The sequence below is a fragment of the Electrophorus electricus genome, chromosome 8 (assembly GCF_041902795.1).
Source record: "Electrophorus electricus isolate QZ-2024a chromosome 8, ASM4190279v1, whole genome shotgun sequence".
NCBI lineage: Eukaryota > Metazoa > Chordata > Actinopteri > Gymnotiformes > Gymnotidae > Electrophorus > Electrophorus electricus.
This window is the reverse complement of record NC_137504.1, coordinates 32,245,670-32,267,083: the sequence shown is the minus strand read 5'-3', so window position 1 is coordinate 32,267,083 and position 21,414 is coordinate 32,245,670. Positions and strand designations below refer to the sequence as shown.

Sequence of the window (21,414 nt, the reverse complement as noted above, 5' to 3'; positions counted from 1 at the left end):
GGTCATTATGGGAAATGTTGGGCCTGTAGTGAGTTTGCTTGGCGTGTTCTGTAATTCTGGTCAGCAATTCAGGATAAATTTGACTTTTTACCGCAACATTTGTTTGGGGCACATGCCCCAGTACATTGGGTCTAATAATGCCCCTGCCTTTTATGCTAATTTGGCCAGCCTTGTGTTTCTTAGAGATGCTTAAGATGCCAGGGTATTTGGCTAATAACCAAGTCATTAGGTTAGCAAAGAGAGGGACGTGCTAGCACACTGTGAAATTGCCAAATAATTCTGAGTTTTTTATATTGGTGCAGATACGATTTGATTTATTTATTTGTATTGTGCTATTACATAAATGTGTTGCTTAACACCAATGTGCACCAGGGTTCTGAATGCTCCTTCAAGTCAAAAGCCAATATGACTATATAGCAGGCAAAATTCATCATTCAGGTTATCATTTACATGAGACGCGTGAAAGGCTACTTGCCTGGCTTTCGAATGCTGTCACAGCCTTTTCTCTGATATAATGCTATGGGTAGATTCTGTGACATTTGCACAACATCCGAATAAGTTTTTCTGCACTGGTTTCACTGGAAAACTTGCGTTTGTTGCCATTGTTGAAGGTGAAAGTACTCATCAAAGACCCTGCATTGTGTTGATCAAAAGTGTGCTGTGACTTAACTGGTCATCATACCTGTGTACTAAATGGGAGGTCCTATGTTCAAGTTCCAGTGTTACCTTTACCTTAGGGAAACACTTTATAAAATGTGACATTCAGGTTCACAATAATGAATGACTGTCAAAAGGTTAGCATACCTAGGCTCTCTGGTGCAATAGATAGGGCATTGGACTTCTAGGCTAGGATTAGAAGCCAATTAAAGGTTGTGGGTTTGAGTCCCATAAGAATCAACTTTCTTCTGGGGGATCTTGAAAGCCCTTGTTCCATGCTAATCCCACAGTTGTTTGCAAAGTTTATGTTAGTTTTCTGTAGGTCTCTTATGGCTTGTTTTCTCTAAGAATCAGTACCTGCCTAATAAAGTAGCAAATATGCTCGCAGCAAGTCAAGTTTGGTTTATCCGTCACATACATAGTCAGATACAGTATAACTCGCAGTGAAATGGTGGAGAGTGATCTGTCCAAACTGAGAAAAAGAAAACAGGGGTGCATAGAGAAATATAGATATTCTCTATATGTGAAATATATATATGCAAAGATAAATATATATATTCTATGTATGTACAAAATATATTAACAATGTATGTACAATATATGTATATTATGATTATATACACAATGTACAATGTATATGGTTGTGTATATATGTACACAATCTACAGAATGTACAGATCCATTTCGTATAATAACATATCTACAGTTGTTGTGTTACAAGGTAATTGAATATAAATATATATATACAGATATACAGTTATGTTACATGGTGGTGGTGGTCCCCACAGTTTATTTTGGAGTTGCCAATTCATTGTCAGTTTTTTAGATATGTGCAGAAACACTTTGCTTGAGTTTTTGTGTGCTGCTAATACATAATTGTCCTGATTAATACCAATGGTTTGAACCCTCCTTCAAGGCCACAGATTAATTAGAGTTGAAAAACTAACGCAACATGTCACTGCTTTTTCCATGAGTTTTGTGAGTCTCACATAGCCTCTGTGGTGCAATGAGTCAGGCATTTGACTGCCAGACTCAGCTTTAAAGGTTGTGCCACCAGAGTTGCTACTTTTCTGGAGGAACTTGAAATCCCTTGTTCCTTGATAATACCACCAGTGCCTGGCAATGTTTAACAAGTGTAAGTCAGTTACAAAGAGAGTGCCTGTCGACAAGTCTACTCACTGATTTCCAATGCTTGCTTTCCTATTTGTTTGTCAAATTCATCTCAGACTTTTCATTTTTAACTTTCCTATAGGTCTCTTAAGGCATGTTTTCTCTTTGAACCAGTAACTGCTCTTTCTCCAGTTCATTAGGTTAGCAAAGAGAGGGGCGTGCTAGCACACTGTGAAATTGTCAAATAATTGCGAGTTTTTTATATAGGTGCAGATACGATTTGATTTATTTATTTGTACTGTGCTATTACATAAATGTGTTGCTTAACACCAATGTGCACCAGGGTTCTGAATGCTCCTTCAAGTCAAAAGCCAATATGAGTATATAGCAGGCAAAATTCATCATTCAGGTTATCATTTACATGAGACGTGTGAAAGTCTACTTGCCTGGCTTTCGAATGCTGTCACAGCCTTTTCTCTGATATAATGCTATGGGTAGATTCTGTGACATTTGCACAACATCCGAATAAGTTTTTCTGCACTGGTTTCACTGGAAAACTTGTGTTTGTTGCCATTGTTGAAGGTGAACGTACTCATCAAAGACCCTGCATTGTCTTAACGTAGCAAATATGCTGGCAGCTTTTTTTGGAGTTGCCAATTCATTGTCAGTTTTTTAGATATGTGCAGAAACACTGCTTAATTTTCTGTGTGCTGCTAGTACATAATTGTCTTGATTAATACCAATGGTTTGAACCCTCCTTCAAGCCTGCAGATTAATTATAGCTGAGAGACTAACGCAATATGTCACTGCTTTTTAAATGATTTACCGTTAATGGTAGATGCTGTGACATTTGCCCAACATGCAACTGAATCTTTCTGCATGGTTCAACGAGCTCATCAAAAGGGTGCCGTAGCTTAGCTGGTCATAGTGCCTGTCTAGTAAACAGGAAGTCCTGGGTTCAAATCCCAGCAGTACCTTTTACATTATGCTAACCCTTGTTAGGACTTCAGATTCATGCTCACAATTCAGGGGTCCTTGTTGCAAGTATGGAGGGGGAAAGGGCACATCAAAGACACACTGATACTCCCTATAACAGTGTGGCTGAGCTTAGCTTATGATAGTGCCTGCCTCTTAAACATTAAGTCCAGCATTCAAATTTCAGATGTGCCGTTTCTCTGTGGAAAAGTCTAGGCTAGGATTAGAAGCCATTCAAAGATTGTGGGTTTGAGTCCCATGAGAGTCAACTTTCTTCTGGGGGATCTTGAAATCCCTTGTTCCATGCTAATCCCACAGTTGTCTTGCAAAGTTTAACAAGTGTATGTTAGTTTTCTGTAGGTCTCTTATGGCTTGTTTTCTCAAAGGACCAGTACCAGCCTAATAAAGTAGCAAATATGCTGGTAGCATATTTTTGAGTTGCCAATTCATTGTCAGTTCTTTAGATATGTGCAGAAACACTTTGCTTGATTTTTTGTGTGCTGCTAATACATAATTGTCCTGATTAATACCAATGGTTTGAACCCTCCTTCAAGCCCCCAGACTTATTAGAGTTGAAAGACTAACACAACATGTCACTGCTTTTTCCATGAGTTACCGTTAATGGTAGATGCTGTGGCATTTGCCCAACATGCAAGTGAATGCTCAAAATTTAGGTGTCCTTTGTTGCAAGTATGGAGGGGGAAAGGGCACATCAAAGACCCACTGATACTCCCTATAACAGTGTGGGTGATCTTAGCTTATGATACTGCCTGCCTCTTAAACATTAAGTCCAGCATTAAAATTTCAGCTGTGCCATTGCTCTGTGGAAAAATCTGCTATGGCATGAATTTCATGCTCAGAGTGCCAATTGACGGTGCAAACTTTGTCTCACGTAGCCTCTGTGGTGCAATGAGTCAGGCATTTGACTGCCAGACTCAACTCTCAGGTTCTGCTTGTTTTGGTGTTGGAGAACAGCTGGGTGCTCTTTTGTATATCCTCCACCGACTTTAAATGCCCAGCGTTGCCCAATCCAGAAAAGAAAGTTGCAAAAAGGTTCGCGTGCATCTGTGTGCGAGACAGAAATACAGCGTAGCATGCATAGTAGGATTATTCCAGTATAAAATGCGAATATTGTCGTTGTTGATTAGCGTATTATATATGTATTTGCTAATTCTAAGTTGGACATTCTTCTACACACAAAACAAAAAACGTGCGAAGAGGCGAAGGCACAGAGGACGTAAGCATGGTGTCCACTCCATACGCACGCAGACGGCTCCCCCACGAGAAGAGAGGAGCGGTGATGCGATTATTACACAAGGGGGCGCAAGTGAACCGGGTGACCTCTTCAAATGAGCGTTCTTCCTTCTCTTTATCTCTTTATCTCTTTATCAGGAGACCTTTTTAAGACAGTGTGTATTATGTATTTAATTGAGCCTATTTTTGTATTATTAATTCAACTATATGCATATTACACTATTACACTATATGTCTTCCCTAATAGTGCCCTATTCAGATACTGTATGATTATTGCATGATTCTGAATGGTGTTCTGTATGGTGAACTATATGAGTTAGTTATAATAACGCTACGTGGTTTTCCTGTTTTCTTTTCTCGAATGGGAGATTTGATTATTGTAAACCTCGCAGTACATATTTACACATGGTTATTATGTTGCTTTGTCTGTCTACAGTTATTTATAGACTATATGTTTTAAATATCTCTGTTAAATATACATTTTCTTGAATTAGAAAACGGCAAAAATGTTTAATTGATGAAGCCTATAATTTTCAAACATCTAAAATATAACAAATTTATCAGACCTGCATCTACTCATCAGTAAATATCGCCATCTACTGGCCGCTTTTTGCCTCTTAGGTAGCGTTTGAAAAAAAGAAAAAGCGAATAAGAAACTGGCAAATAAGGAGCCGACTTCAGGCTCGTTCCTATCAAAGGGGGCGAGTGTTTGGGTCTTGCATCATTCGTAAACAAGCACAGATGGCGACTGTTACTAGAACATGCGTTTATTAATACATCCACATTGTCTACCAAACATTACTTGTTAATGACTGTAATTATAGGCTGCATGTCCATTTGGAAACTCCATGTCCATTTGGAAATAGCTAAATGTTCTTGGTCGCTAAGCAACGGACCACAATAGAAGGGGCGTGTACGCAATTAATTACACCAATACCATCTCCATCTGGATTATAATTCTAAAAGAAGTCAACTTAAATGAGAAATAAATTAGGTAAATAAACGTTAACACTATCTAATTTAATTGTGTGTGCGTGTGTGTGTGTGTGTGTGTGTGTGTGTGTGTGTGTGTGTGTGTGTGTGTGTTATAGCTCTTGTAAGTGTTAGGATACAGTGCTAGTATAACCATTCTTTGTTACATCTGTCATAAAAAAAATTAAATGCATTTAGTATAAATGTATCACAGTAGATTATATTTTTCATAAAGCCAAAGGAGCTCATTAGCATCCAAAAATGAAAACGAGAAATAATTGTATCCCAAAAACTGTACACAGGAGCAGAAGCTATTCATAAACTAAGAATAGAAGAATCATCAGATATAAACCACCAAGGGTGTCATTATATCCCCACTATCCATACCTCCACTATCCAGTGCTGCCAAATGATCTTGTTTTTCCTTGTTGATTCTTGGCTCCTCTCTTAAGGTTTCAACTTCATTCACTCTAGGGAGTGTTTTCCTTACCCTTGACATGGCCATTGTCCTCATGGGACATAATCTCTTTTAAATTTAGTGTAACTGTAAGTGTGTTTCTAGTTAATCTCTTTTATAATAAAAAGCTGACCAATTCAAGGCTAAGTTCACAAGTGTTTTGTCTATTTTGAGAGGACAGTGGGAGTGTTGTGTATGGAATCTTTTAGAACGGCTCCAGCTCCTCTCCTCATGGAGACATGATGCACTGTGATCAGGTGTAGTGGCTGCAGAACCACTCTGTTGTGCATTCCCTGGTTACTTATTCACTAAACTCATTTATTTCAGATTCTTCTGATGTGACTGTCACACCAGTACCTTTAACAACTAGATAAGGATAACTACAACATAAGAAAATAAATGAGACTCTGGTAAGTGTGTGTGTGTGTGTGTGTGTGTGTGTGTGTGTGTGTGTGTGTGTGTGTCATGTTAAGCAAGACAATCTTCCTTATAGGCGATGTGCAATATGTGATTGCATATAGTTGCTGGAAGTATTACAAAACTAATGTCTGGTGAAACATGCCACATCTATCACACTAAAAACTTAAATGCATGAACACTTTAGTTAAAATTTATCACAGGAGATCATCTTTATAATGGAACAAAAGCAACATACAAACTTCCAGAAATAAATAAAATAAATAAATCTTATTTTACCTTGTTGATTCTTGGCTCCTCTCTAAGGTTTCACCTTCATTCACTCTAAGGAGTGTTTCCTTACCGTTGTCATGCTGATTCTATTTAAAGCACAATAAAGTCTAATTTAACGGAACCTTGTGCTTTTCAGGAGACCCAAGCACAATAAAGTCTAATTTAAAGGAACTTTGTGCTTTTCAGGAAACCACCGCCAGTCAACTCTGGAGACACACAAAAATGTGTTCAGGTGTTATAATAAGTACAATATATATATATATATATATATATATATATATATATATATATATATATATATATATATATATATATATATATATATGTGTGTGTGTGTGTGTGTGTGTGTGTGTGTGTGTGTGTGTGTGTGTGATGAGGCAAAATGGCGTCCTGCTAGCAGTGGTCGAAGCAAAACTTTAAAATAACAGCCATGTAGCCCTTTAAAAATATTTTAAAGTTGACTTTTTTGACCATGTCCACACGTATATAGCTCACATTTTATGTAAGTGACAAAAAAGATATTTAAAAATAGCAGCAGTCAAGGGGTTAAACGTTATTTGAGTGTTAGGTTGTTAGACTGTAACCATTTATAACAGCTTTGTGCCGCCTCTGCTGCTACTGATTTATTCTCTCTCTCTCTCTCTCTCTCTCTCTCTCTCTCTCTCTCTCTCTCTCTCTCTCTCTCTCCATTCTATCGGTGTCACTAATTTGCAGCATATTCCCGCAACATTATTTATAGAAATATATAGCACACAAATTAAATAACACTTTCTAACATTCGTAAATCACTGACGATGCACACGGTTTCACAGACGGAGCTACTGACCGAGTGGTGTGTGTCAGTGGTCCTAAAACGAAGAAAGCTGTGAAGAAAACCGGGAGGGGGCAGGTTTGTGTGCAGACCATATATTGGGTACAGTTTCAGGTCTTTTCCTTCATAAATCCCATGCGTTAAAGTAGTTACAGGCGTGGTCTTTTATCCACAAAGGCCGCATTTTTAAAGCGATTTTCTTTTTAGTTTGAGCGTTTAGGGACCTGGTCTGTGAGTCGTACAGACACTCGACTTCTCCATAATGTATCTGAAATGCTTAGTGATCTCTCAGGTTCTGCTTGTTTTGGTGTTGGAGAACAGCTGGGCGCTCTCTTGTATAGCCTGCAACTACTTTAACTGCCTAGCGGTGTCCGACTGTCCTGGAAAAAAGGTTTTGGACCCTTGTGGCTGTTGTCATGAGTGTGCTAAGCAGAAGAACGAGGTTTGTGGCGGACCGTACGACGTGTACGGAACGTGCGACAAGGGACTACAATGCGCGGGGAACATACTAAAAGGAATTTGTGTCGGTCTGTATAGATGTCTCTTTTCGCATCATTTAAAATAATTTGTTCACATACCAAAGTAAACAGCTTCAGTAAATTTTAACGCTGGTTTATGATTTCAGACGTCACGCTCTCTCTCTCTCTCTCTCTCTCTCTCTCTCTCTCTCTCTCTCTCTCTCTCTCTCTCTCTCAAACCGACGTTCAAATATCAATCATTAATGTTTTAGAAAACATTTTAAAAAATCCAAGAAGTGGTTGACCTTGGAAAACCATACAACCAAGCAGCAGAGCTCGTATAGTTTGATCTGCACAACCTATGTTATGCGAACGTATCGTGTCGGGTAGCCTGTGTTTTAAGGTTATGTAATCGTTTAGAAACGGGAGATTTCAAGCTTTTACGATTACTTCATTAATAACGAAACTTTAATTCGATCATATAAAACTGACATTTGCAAGAGAACTTATTAGACATCTTTTATAACATTTTTGCCTCCAGGCTCTTCATGGAGGCAGGAAAACACGTGGTTTCTTGTCTAATAAGTGGTCATGTCTGGAATCGTCCTGTGGAACACTTGAAAGTGCGAGCTCTCTACTGCACTCTACTGCGGCGCTGTGACTGCGGTTACGTGTGCGCCAAACAGAGTGGTTGTGCGTTAATTAAAACTCGAGAATATCGATCGAGCTAAGCATACAGTTTCTCACAACCTTCGGCGCTTACCTGTTAATTGATATTATATTTTATTTATTTTATTTAATTGTCAATTGATGTAATCTTTCGGATTTAAACAGTAATGTTACAATAGACACCAAATATCTCATTGATGTTCCTTTCTTGCATGGTGCATATTACCTGGTCTTCTAATGTGACCACCACTCAAATGCCATCTTCAACCGGGTCAACAATCCAGAAAAGAAAGTTGCAAAAAAAAAGGTAAGTGCGCTCGTTCGCGTGCATCTGTGTGCGAGACAGAAATACAGCGTAGCATGCATAATAGGATTATTCCAGTATAAAATGTGAATATTGTCGTTGTTGATTAGCGTATTATATATGTATTTGCTAATTCTAGGTTGGTCATTCTTCTACACACACACAAAAAAAAAAAAAACGTGCGAAGAGGCGAAGACACAGAGGACGTAAGCATGGTGTCCACTCCATACGCACGCAGACGGCTCCCCGACGAGAAGAGAGGAGCGGTGATGCGATTATTACACAAGGGGGCGCAAGTGAACCGGGTGACCTCTTCAAATGAGCGTTCTTCCTTCTCTTTATCTCTTTATCTCTTTATCAGGAGACCTTTTTAAGACAGTGTGTATTATGTATTTAATTGAGCCTATTTTTGTATTATTAATTCAACTATATGCATATTACACTATTACACTATATGTCTTCCCTAATAGTGCCCTATTCAGATACTGTATGATTATTGCATGATTCTGAATGGTGTTCTGTATGGTGAACTATATGAGTTAGTTATAATAACGCTACGTGGTTTTCCTGTTTTCTTTTCTCGAATGGGAGATTTGATTATTGTAAACCTCGCAGTACATATTTACACATGGTTATTATGTTGCTTTGTCTGTCTACAGTTATTTATAGACTATATGTTTTAAATATCTCTGTTAAATATACATTTTCTTGAATTAGAAAACGGCAAAAATGTTTAATTGATGAAGCCTATAATTTTCAAACATCTAAAATATAACAAATTTATCAGACCTGCATCTACTCATCAGTAAATATCGCCATCTACTGGCCGCTTTTTGCCTCTTAGGTAGCGTTTGAAAAAAAGAAAAAGCGAATAAGAAACTGGCAAATAAGGAGCCGACTTCAGGCTCGTTCCTATCAAAGGGGGCGAGTGTTTGGGTCTTGCATCATTCGTAAACAAGCACAGATGGCGACTGTTACTAGAACATGCGTTTATTAATACATCCACATTGTCTACCAAACATTACTTGTTAATGACTGTAATTATAGGCTGCATGTCCATTTGGAAACTCCATGTCCATTTGGAAATAGCTAAATGTTCTTGGTCGCTAAGCAACGGACCACAATAGAAGGGGCGTGTACGCAATTAATTACACCAATACCATCTCCATCTGGATTATAATTCTAAAAGAAGTCAACTTAAATGAGAAATAAATTAGGTAAATAAACGTTAACACTATCTAATTTAATTGTGTGTGCGTGTGTGTGTGTGTGTGTGTGTGTGTGTGTGTGTGTGTGTGTGTGTGTGTGTGTGTGTGTGTGTGTGTGTTTGTTTGTGTGTGTGTGTTATAGCTCTTGTAAGTGTTAGGATACAGTGCTAGTATAACCATTCTTTGTTACATCTGTCATAAAAAAAATTAAATGCATTTAGTATAAATGTATCACAGTAGATTATATTTTTCATAAAGCCAAAGGAGCTCATTAGCATCCAAAAATGAAAACGAGAAATAATTGTATCCCAAAAACTGTACACAGGAGCAGAAGCTATTCATAAACTAAGAATAGAAGAATCATCAGATATAAACCACCAAGGGTGTCATTATATCCCCACTATCCATACCTCCACTATCCAGTGCTGCCAAATGATCTTGTTTTTCCTTGTTGATTCTTGGCTCCTCTCTTAAGGTTTCAACTTCATTCACTCTAGGGAGTGTTTTCCTTACCCTTGACATGGCCATTGTCCCCATGGGACATAATCTCTTTTAAATTTAGTGTAACTGTAAGTGTGTTTCTAGTTAATCTCTTTTATAATAAAAAGCTGACCAATTCAAGGCTAAGTTCACAAGTGTTTTGTCTATTTTGAGAGGACAGTGGGAGTGTTGTGTATGGAATCTTTTAGAACGGCTCCAGCTCCTCTCCTCATGGAGACATGATGCACTGTGATCAGGTGTAGTGGCTGCAGAACCACTCTGTTGTGCATTCCCTGGTTACTTATTAAAAGTGTCTAGTTTATTACAAAATTGTTACAAACACAGTAATTAGCTGTTCCTATTAGCAACAGGCTAGATGCAAGAAGCATCACTTCAGCTGCAAACTCAGAGCCCAAAAAAACAGCTTTGAAAATGCATCCTCTGGACTCAGAACACATATGCTGTTCCAGTTGCTACTGGATGATATGGAGCATGACAGTCCTGGAAACCCAGATGTGCAGCATGCTTTCAGAGTTCAATAACCAGTCCTGCCACATTTCATACAAAAGAACCAGAGCAGGACATTAACATTTTCAACATTTGTCAGATGCTTTTCTTCAAAGCAACTTGTATATCATGATGACAGGTTTTTTTTTTGTTATTTTTCATGACTTTAGTATTGCCAGTATCTTGCTCCACCTGCTTTACCAGCTGAGTTACAGGAGCTCTGGACAGACCTAACATGGGTGAGTTCAGAACCACACCACCAGTAAGTAATGATCAGTGAATCATTCAAGAAGCAACCTCAAATGCAGAGGCACTTATAGCTCTGTGGTCATGTAAACTCATTTACTTCTGATTCTTCTGATGTGACTGTCACACCAGTACCTTTAACAACTAGATAAGGATAACTACAACATAAGAAAATAAATGAGACTCTGGTAAGTGTGTGTGTGTGTGTGTGTGTGTGTGTGTGTGTGTGTGTGTGTGTGTGTGTGTGTGTGTGATGTTAAGCAAGACAATCTTCCTCATAGGCGATGTGCAATATGTGATTGCATATAGTTGCTAGAAGTATTACAAAACTAATGTCTTGTGAAACATGCCACATCTATCACACTAAAAACTTAAATGCATAAACACTTTAGTTAAAGTTTATCACAGGAGATCATCTTTATAATGGAACAAAAGCAACATACAAACTTCCAAAAATAAATAAAATAAATAAATCTTATTTTACCTTTTTGATTCTTGACTCCTCTCTAAGGTTTCACCTTCATTCACTCTAAGGAGTGTTTCCTTACCGTTGTCATGCTGATTCTATTAAAAGCACAATAAAGTCTAATTTAACGGAACTTTGTGCTTTTCAGGAAACCACCGCCAGTCAACTCTGGAGACACACAAAAATGTGTTCAGGTGTTATAATAAGTACACACACATATATATATATAACTTTTTTTTTAATATGTCCTATGTCTGTACATTCTGGAATCTAAAGTAATGCTGAAATGATGAAATGATGAAGTACTTTTGAAGAAATGATGAAATCATGAAAATATTAAAATGATGAAATAATGAAGAAAAATGCTGTCATGATCAAGTCATATGAAGTTCAAAGGATGGTCTTTTTTTTTCTTTTATAGGTGTATCACCATTCAACATTTGGGCATTTTATTTTATTTTTTCTCTACTGCATAAAAACACCTTGCATTACCACAAATGTTTTTCCACAAAAACACCTTTTCCTACAAAGGTGTGCTGTAGTGAAAACGAATGAAACACAAAGTTACAAATGTCAGGATGTACTTTGGGTGCTCGTGACCCCTGCAGTAACCTAGCAACAGGCTTATACATACAGCTCTAGCCTCAGTCTGCACTAAACATGCTCAAGTGGGTGGAGAGGGAGACTATGGGATTGAGATCAAGGGTAATCTGCAACACTCATCTTTTGCATTGTCCTCAGTACATGATGAATTTCCTTTATCAAATCTGTATTGCAAGTGAGGGTGCTAGACTGTTACATACTGAATACTGCATACTGCACACAGTATATGTATACATATACTGGTATCAGTATATGTATACTGGTAATTGTCCCCATAGTAGTATGGAAGTATAGTATCCAGTATGTGACAAATGAAAACCATACTACAGGGTCATGTGAATGCATGAAGTTTTTGCCCACTTGGAAATATTTTCTGCCACTGTTGCATGATGGGATGCAGTACACCACAGTGATAGTGCAGGTCATCTACTGGAATCTGAAAGTAATCTTTTGTATTCTGGAAAATGTTATTTTGGCCGTATACTGCATAGGCGTACTTATTTGGGGCCCAATCAGTAGACAAGTAATATGTTGTAGGCTATTTCATACACAGCCTATGATACTGCTGGCATCACAAGCATTGGATGGTGGTAATTGTGGACCTGACTCCAGAGGCCCCTCTTGGAGGGGGGTGCTCTTGGAAATAAATACAATCTTTACCTTAGAAATGAATACATTTTGCTTTCTAACTTTTATACTATATTACTATAGAGATAAATGAGTACCAGACTTTGTCTTCCCATGATAAGAGTTTATCTGTGTGTTGTTTCCTTTCATTCCCTCCTCTAACTCAAAAGCAAGAGGCGTCTGATTCTCTTGCGCACATATCTTTTGTGTAATTTCAGCCAGAGAGCAGCTAGCAGTGAAGATCTGATAAAAATGAAACCAAAATCAGCATTTCAGAAACAAAAGGAGCGGAAAGAGAGAGGAGGGTGCAGGTAAAACAGGAGAGCATGAAGCTTGCCATGCAGCATAATTATTTTAAACAGTTAAAGGAGCAATGAGTCATTTTTGGATTCTGTATTACGTCTATTTTAAACATGGCCACCTCCATGTGGGGGACCAGCTCTACGGAGCATAACCGGGCACTACAATGCAATTTGGTTTTCATTCTTCATCTCATGTGACACTTCATATAAAAATGTATATAAAAACACTTTCAAAACACTGCTTGCTACTTATTGATGGTAAAAATGACTCGTGGATCCTTATTTCTGCTGTCATAACCAAACACAGCTAGGCCAGCAACTACATGCTTTTTCTCCCATTTACCAGCACAAATATTCCCTTACACAAGCTGATTATTGTCCAGCAGATGGTTCTGTCAGCAGATGCGCCCTCTGGCTTCCTGGCAAAGCAAGGCTTTATTATTTATATGGATTTGGAATACCAACATAACACATGGCTGATCACTCCAAAACTGATTTATATAATTATTTACCATTTACGATATGGACCATGTGGTTCTGAATATTCACCAAAAGGTTAGTGCAGCTAAAAAGTGTCACAAACCTTTAAACAAATGACTTTGATCCTTTCATGATTTAAGTAAATTATTAAGTGTTGTTCAAGAATAAAAATACTCCAAGTACTATTTGACATAGTCAAGGGCTTTGATTGAAATTACATAATTCCTGCAATATATCATCAGAATGGTCCACAAAGAGAAATAAGTCTGCTTATATCTTGTGCCTCAGATCTAAATGGGTACACATGAAAATGTTTTTGTTGCTTTGATTCCAAATGGATCTTTTGTTTGATTTATTTTAAGAACTTATAACAATCACCTTTAAACTAAGGTACATGCTCTGTTCATACATGTGTAAGTAATGCATTCAGTTCTTGCTCAGTTTTGTTCTTGTCTCTAACAGAAGAATGAAGAATAATTAGTTATTTGTATTCTACTGTTTCTTAGTTAATATAATTTCACATAGGTAAAGGGACCACCAATTTGTTGTGTAAATACTTCAAAACTGTGTGTGAGAAACAGTTGAAAAGGACAAAAATGTGTAACATCTATTTATTACCACCATAGTATGAGAAATTTGGAAAATACAAAGATCAGCTTATTTAAATTTCTGAATAAGAAAAATAAACAGAAACATGAGGTTATACTGTGTGCATTACACGAGAGCGACCGGAGTAGAGGTTCACACAAAGGGTGAAACATTCCAACTAAATGTGATTTTTTTTGCTACAATTTGTGACAAAATGCCGACCTGTGGAAAAGAAAGGGAGAAAAGAGGCAATGAGGAAGGAGAGAAGGAAGGAGGGAGAAAAGACAGAAGAGAAAGAGAAAGAAAGAAACCCTTTTCTTCCTTTCTCTTCTTTTTCTCCTCTGGGGAACAGTGAGACTGAATGAGAGGCTGGTTTAGAACGCCCCCCTGTGGCTGCCTGAATTTATAACAGGAGGAGCAAGATCGGCAATCACAGACAAGTAATAATAATACTAATAATAATGCTAATAATAATAATAATAATAATAATAATAATAATAAAGAGAACAAAATGACCTCATTCAAATTTTTTTGTAGGTTTGCCTTTTCCCCTAACAGTGGTAAAACAAGTCATATGTATGCGTCATAGAAAACAAAAGGACACCATATCAACAATAGTAATCATCAATATTATAATTAACAACTTTTTAACCAATAGATGCTGGTCTGCAGTTGAATACAATTCTGCTTTGCTGATCACATCACCCACCCACTCACACACACACGCACATGCACGCACGCACGCACACACACACGGAACAAAAAACAAAAACAAACAAAAACAAACCTCAAAAAGTGACGTGCTCGTGGACACACACACAACTCCGCCAACAGAGGGAGAGACAAGGGAGGGGCCCGGACAGGCAATGGTAGGTACATGTGGAAGGGATTGGATGAGGACAGGGCCATGGAACTGAGAGGGTTCTGGGTAAGGGTGGTCTAGGGCAGTTATAGTAGCACCCTGCTGTGGAAGTTACCGCTCCCCTTAAGCAGACTTACCCCAGATGCCACCCATCTGCTCTCCTGCTCTCAACAGCTGTGTGTGTGTGTGTGAGTGTATAAAAATGAAAGACCCCAAGCTGGGCAAGGGTGGACCTCGTTTATGCTCCAATTGTGTGCGTGTGTGTGTGTGCACGCACGTGTGTGTGTGTGTGTGTGCGTGTGTGTGATCAGCAGCATCTGTTACATGCACATACAGGTACCCTACGCGTCAGTGAGACAGCACTAGAAGACTGAAACACACTGGCCTCCCCGTCGCTGATATTCTAAACTCTACCAAGAAAGAGGGAGGAGATGAGTGGGGGGGGGAGAGATGGAGAGAGTGAGAGAGAGAGAGAGAAAATGCAAAAAGTGGGAGGGAGGAGGAAGGGGTGGGGTTTAAGCACGCTCCCCACGAATGCGGCGCGCCAGCTGGATGTCTTTGGGCATGATGGTGACGCGCTTGGCATGGATGGCACACAGGTTGGTGTCCTCAAAAAGACCCACCAGGTACGCCTCACTGGCCTCCTACACACACACGCACACACACACGTCAGAACACAATGCTTTGGCAACAACCAGATGTTCATCATATGTTATGACATTTTCTATAAAAGCTGAAAAAGTAGTATTTACTAGTGGTATAAAAAAACATTTTTTGTAATTACAATAATGCACATGAACTCTAACGGCTAAAAATTCAGTGTGAAAAGGTTTGCAGCTTTAATAGGTAATTATAGGAACACAACAGATCAGTCTTAATACATGCATGTGCGTGCACACGCACCTGCAGAGCTCCGATAGCTGCACTCTGGAAACGCAGATCCGTTTTAAAGTCCTGGGCGATTTCTCTCACCAAGCGCTGAAATGGCAGCTTACGGATAAGCAGCTCAGTGGACTTCTGGTACCGACGGATTTCACGCAGAGCCACGGTTCCGGGCCTGGACACACATACAGCAATCTTTATTACCACGTGTAGAGTTTTGTTTGTGTGAAAGATTATCACCTCCAATGTTTATGTGTGTGAGCATGTTAGAACATTTTGCCTTGCTCTGCATGATACCTGTAGCGATGAGGTTTCTTCACTCCTCCAGTAGAGGGCGCACTCTTCCGCGCAGCTTTAGTGGCCAGCTGCTTGCGAGGAGCCTTACCTCCTGTCGATTTACGGGCGGTTTGCTTGGTACGGGCCATAGTTACTCAGTCACCTGGGAGGGTTAAACTTCAATGTGTCACTTTCAAACAGACAAAAGATTAAGAGAGTTATATATTTTCAAAAGTAAAATACAACAGCTATATAGCTATTAAAATCCAATAACTTGTCCACAGGGAACTCAGACAACGTGATTAAATAAAAGGTAAATCATTACAAAGCCATAAAAACTTTCGCGCTGGTACAGATAACCGATAATCACATTCTGGCCCAAATGCTATTTCAGCCAGCTTCCTCACACAAAACTACAACCCGTAAATAAAACTAACCAATCACCGCTGGTCGATAATACCTTTGAGCCAATCATGGGTCTATGCATAATATAAGTGCCCCCAAAACCAATTGAACGTCAGGAGCTCTCGTCTTGAGCCAGTCGCAGTCTATTCTGCTAGCCGTGGGGGCGGATCTGTGTCTTTTGGTCCCGCCCTAAACCGCAAGATTATGGCCGCAATTCGAACAGCAACTGTAGTAAGACCGTATATTGAAGGGAAGAGGAGGACGTAAACTTTGAAATAAAATTCAAAATCTGCCACGCGAACCGGCATAAGAATTTTGCATCATCAAAGTAGACATTCTTGAGCAACCGAGTAGCCGATTATAAGCATTTTCCGCCGCGAATTTACACCGTATTACCGAAGTAAAATGCACGTAAAAGTGGGACGGATTTTCTGCCTCCAACGACACGAAAATGAGAGCCTATCTTCTCTCGCGTCTCGCCATCGGTTTTCTCATTTTCAGACGATGAAAAACCTCTGATTTCTGACTCAGGATAAAACATTTTCATCTAAAAGTTTGACAAAGCGGTGGAAAAAAGTGTTTTACTTAAAAAAATGGCGAGGCGTCGGGACACTTACCTTTGGTGAACGTGTTTTTATTTCGCGCAGCGAAGTATGTGCAGAGCCCGCCTGGCACTGTCAGTATTTACTATCTCGCACACAATGGCAACGGAGCGGCCAGCGCCAAAATGGCCGCCACGTCAATCACTTCTCTCCCAGAATGCACCTGAATTAATTGTAAACATGAAATTTACTTGCACATGTTATTTTTGTGTTGTCAGATGTGGGACTTTTTTCCCCTCACAGCGATTTTTTTTACGCGAATGATAAAATATCTGGTCGATTTTTTAAATGGTAGTTTCCGCTGCCACGGGTTTAAGCGGTTTTGTTTTCCTTTTTGTCTGTGTTTTCACACTTTCAGCGGAGGTCATTCGGTTTAAGTGAGGAAAAATCCACATATATGCCCCCATGTTATGGTGGTAGAAATGTCCTCCACGGTTTGATCCCATTCGGTAGAATTAAGCGTTCAGCTGTCTTCCCATTTCATTTACTTTCGTAAATTCAGTGACGATATTCTGCTAGAACAGACTCACTAATTACCAATGTGTTTAATTAGGTCGAAGTGAGCAGTTGTAAATTTAGTAGCCTGCTATATTTAAAGAATGCGGGGGTTGATATGTAGGCTATACGATGAGTCGCTTTTCAGTGACGGCTAGGTTTAGTCACAGGACTAAAAAAGGTAGACTAATGATTTTGTTCCAGTATTGGCTAGCTGTTCATTTAATTATACAGTGACATTTCTCAAATTCTTAGTGTGAATACATTTGTGCTATATTAATCAGTTGTAACATTTTTTAATCGACAAACGACCGAACTAGGCCAATATGTGAAAGATCTAGACGTGTAGTTCAAAGCAGGCCATAATGATTCTGACCATAGATTTTGTGTTCACATTGAGTTTAGCTTCAGTGTGGATGAAGTGGGGTCTCTCTCTCTCTCTCTCTCTCTCTCTCTCTCTCTCTCTCTCTCTCTCTCTCTCTCTCTCTCTCTCAAATCCCCCTAGCTGTTGTCCAAAGATGGAAGCCTTTCTCTCTGTATTTTTTTTTAAAGTAACGAATATGTAAATAATTGTACGTAGTTCTACAGCCTGTCATGCGGTAATTTCAATTTAATGCTGGCTGGTAGTTTGTTTGTTTATTTATTTTTTGATATGACGAATTATTTAAAGAGAAAAAGGGGGTGAGGGACTGCTATCTCTGAACGTGTATGTCTAGAAACATGGTTAAGCAGGTTTCTGAGAATGTCAAAGCAGTGTCATTTTCCTGTTAGTTTTAGCGAAGGTGTTTAAGAACTATGCAACCTCACTGTGGGACAATAGGCCAAGGCAACATGGTGCTTGTGTAACAGATTAATGTATTGCCAAATCACAATTACACAGCTGCCACTACAAAGAGTTGACAGAAGTCATTTGCATCAAAACTCTTCATTCATTCAACGTTGATTTAGTATAACAGAGTGTAAAATAGTCTAAAATTTAAATGATAAAAGCTATATCTAATTGTTTCAATTTTATGATTAGAGATTAAATTTAGGCGAACTCTCTGTAACCTCATCATCTTACATCATCGTTCTCCTTATCCCTCCGCCCACTGTATTTACGTGCAATACATATTTTAAACACCAGAGGGCACTCAGTCTTCTTTAACAAACGAATCCCAGTCCGTTTAGTTGAAGCCTAATGTTACTGCGGAAGAAAGTATAGGAGTCCTCTGTACCACCCACCCCCACAACTGGTCTACACTGTCCAAGACGTGAAAATACAATTACCTATCTGACTATTTAATTAAATCTCAGCTCTGTGCCTGAAACTGCTAATCATGGTCAATTATCAGTTATCCTATATTTATTTATCATTACTGAAATAAATTACTTAGGGCCTACTTAAATCTTGATCAGTAGGCCTATAACTTATTTAGAATTTCTATGGCCTTTATTCACTTACTGGAGTGAATATGCATGGGCTTTACTCACTTGTAACAGAACTTAGGAGGCCATTAGCAAGAGTCCGTCATAGGATATTGATTACTTTATACAGTTCCTGGCCATGGGGCTTTAAAACAGGACCAGTCTGGTTAATTAGAGCTGAAAGACTCTAACCATAAGGCCTGTTTGTGTTTCCCATAGCCAATGTGTTACTTATTTATGGTCTCATTTAGGAAGTCTTTTCGAACAGCACCTATGCGGCGATTAGGACATACAATATGTGCATGGTATGTGCATGGAGTTGGACCTCAGACAGTAGGGGGTGGTGTTGCAGCAGGTCCTGATGTTTTTTCTAATGCCCAGTGCCAAGGTCAAAGGCAAATATCTCACGTTCATACCAGTCTCATAGCCATCGCTCTAGCCAAAGTTGTTGAATACAGAAAAACGGTAAAACTACCACTGTTTTCCACAGCACATCTTGGGTGCACTATGCTCTGTTTATAGCAATCTCTTCACTGAACTACAATGCTGTGTAGACAATATAAGGTAACCTGGAGTAGGTCTATTTCTTTGTTAACTTTTACTCATTCTAAGAATTGGTAGCTTGGTTCTCCGTAATATGTATACTGTACAGATGTCTACAGAGCCTAAAGGGTCTACAACACAATTCAAACAAAGATTGCTTTGACAAAATTCAAAGTTCGTGTGTGACAAGGCAACAATTTAGAATGTAACTTATATACTGTTACATACAGTTACATACGTATCTAGAACTGTGTTCATTCTGTAAAACTGAATTAGGGTCTGTGTGTGTACACATACATATGAGTGCTTGCTTGATTAAGAGTCTGTGTGTCCTCTCTGTTCTCTTCCTCAGACCCAGTGGCGCTGGTTCGGAAAGCTCAGTCAGGTGGCATAGCAGGGTGAGTCTCTGTGGGAATACAGATACCATCCATATGCCCCCTCAGCCATGGGGCACACTACGCATGGAGCAGCAGATGCAGATACATATCCATCTGGGAGGCATATACACAGAGGTGGGGACAGATATGTACAGAGGTAGGGACAGGGGTGGAGTTTTACAGTTGGAAATTGAGCAGAACATGGATAAACATGGGGGTTTTACTAAATCCACTAACCATCTGGCATAAATATGGACCATCGCAAGGACCTTTTGTTGATGATAACCATACATGGAGCCGTGGAGAGAATGATGCTAAGAAATTCATGCTGTTATTTCACAACAGAGCACTGATTATTCTCTCCTCCTCTCGAATTTTCATCGGATTTCTGCTTGCGCTTGCCCATCCTCCTTTTTCACTGGTTGACGTGCCTCCTTTGCAGCAAAAGTTGAAATGGTTTGAGTTTTTTCCGATGCACAACGTGGCATATTTTCTCTGCATACAGCAACATTTAAAGTCTGATAATGCAAGTGCAGCATTTTAACATTCACTGAAGAGCTGCATTGTTGACACTGTGTCAGCCTCTTGTAGTAGTCAAATGGAGCGTTGTCATGCAGCCCCCCTGCCTTAAACAGTGCCCCCTGCTATCGACAACAAGGAAATAGCAAAGCCTCAATACCCAGAATGCTTGTTTTTGTGTTTTGTTATATTCCAACCATGGATGTATGTTTCTATTTCTGATTGCTGGGTTGAGGTTTTCCTGGGTGTTTTCTGTGTGAGTGACTTCATTAAACAAAAAACAAGGATACCTTTGCCATTGGAGATCACTGTCTATTATGACCCAATTATTTCATATGCAACATTTATTTGTATCTAAACAAATGGAAGAGAATCTGTGATGTCGTGAACCTTATAAAATGGATGTATGTGTGTGTGTGTGTGTGTGTGTGTGTGTGTGTGTGTGTGCGTGCATGCGTCTGTGTGTGTGTGTGTGTGTGTGTGTGTGTGTGTGTGTGTGTGTGTGGGTGGGTGGGTGTGAGTGGCTGGGTGTTGGTGAGGCTAAACTTGGTGCATATGCAAATTACAAATATAAAAGTCAAATAAGAAAGTTTACTGAGTACTGATCCCGTCCTATCCAGTTATTCTAACAGGCAACTGGGTCATGTAATGGTGGTACTGGTTCCTTAACATATGCCTAGAATATTAACAGTGCTTCAGGAACTCTGATGTTCTGCTTATAAGCATAAGTCGTTAAATATGACTGAAATAGCTATAAGTGAGTGCTATGGTGAATTAGCTTTGCTAAGCAGACACTGCTGGACTGCCAACACCTTCCATGAGGTGCACATGGAGTACATGGAGTAGCAAACAGAGCACTTTTTCTGTAACCTCAGTACCTTTGTAACCTTGTATGCCCATAACCCCATGCCCCCATAACCTTGTACCACCATACTCTCATATCCCATGCTTTTGTACATGATACCAACGTGCCCCTTTAACCTCATATCTCAGTAACTCCATACTCACATAACCCTGCAACCCCATAATCCCATACTCCTGTACTCACCTACCCCTGTAGTTCAATAGAATTAAAACTAACCAAACAAAAAATATTGCCACACCTAATCTCAGAGCACCATTGATTTTTCCTGCACTGTAAATGACAGTGTTTGTGGGTTAACATGAGAACACGTCTCCAAT

At 39.2% G+C, this 21,414-nt stretch overlaps 1 protein-coding gene, 1 long non-coding RNA gene and 1 other non-coding gene across 5 annotated transcripts; 2 read left to right on the top strand and 1 right to left on the bottom strand.

The window, feature by feature from the left end:
* The first annotated feature begins 2,670 nt into the window (after window positions 1-2,670).
* trnat-agu (transfer RNA threonine (anticodon AGU)) lies at window positions 2,671-2,744 on the top strand. Its single transcript has one exon. It is a non-coding gene; the product is annotated as a tRNA-Thr (tRNA).
* Window positions 2,745-7,010: 4,266 nt separating this feature from the next.
* LOC113589126 (uncharacterized) lies at window positions 7,011-11,534 on the top strand. 2 transcript variants are annotated; one of them, XR_014125131.1, is made up of 5 exons: window positions 7,011-7,453; window positions 8,338-8,360; window positions 8,497-9,574; window positions 10,723-10,791; window positions 11,413-11,427. It is a non-coding gene; the product is annotated as an uncharacterized LOC113589126 (long non-coding RNA). The 2 variants fall into 2 exon arrangements; XR_003411923.3 differs by having other exon boundaries at window positions 8,497-10,791; window positions 11,413-11,534.
* A 2,339-nt stretch (window positions 11,535-13,873) lies between these two features.
* Window positions 13,874-17,055, bottom strand: h3f3c (H3 histone, family 3C). 2 transcript variants are annotated; one of them, XM_027028612.3, is made up of 4 exons: window positions 16,907-17,055; window positions 15,906-16,047; window positions 15,630-15,783; window positions 13,874-15,370 (listed from the first exon to the last, which is right to left on the bottom strand). In XM_027028612.3, the coding sequence occupies exons 2-4, from the start codon at window positions 16,031-16,033 to the stop codon at window positions 15,242-15,244; spliced, it is 411 nt and encodes a 136-aa protein (XP_026884413.1). In that variant the 5' UTR covers window positions 16,034-16,047; window positions 16,907-17,055; the 3' UTR covers window positions 13,874-15,241. The 2 variants fall into 2 exon arrangements, with proteins under 2 accessions (XP_026884413.1, XP_026884414.1); XM_027028613.3 differs by having other exon boundaries at window positions 15,906-16,074; window positions 16,907-17,017.
* Between the last annotated feature and the right edge of the window lie 4,359 nt (window positions 17,056-21,414).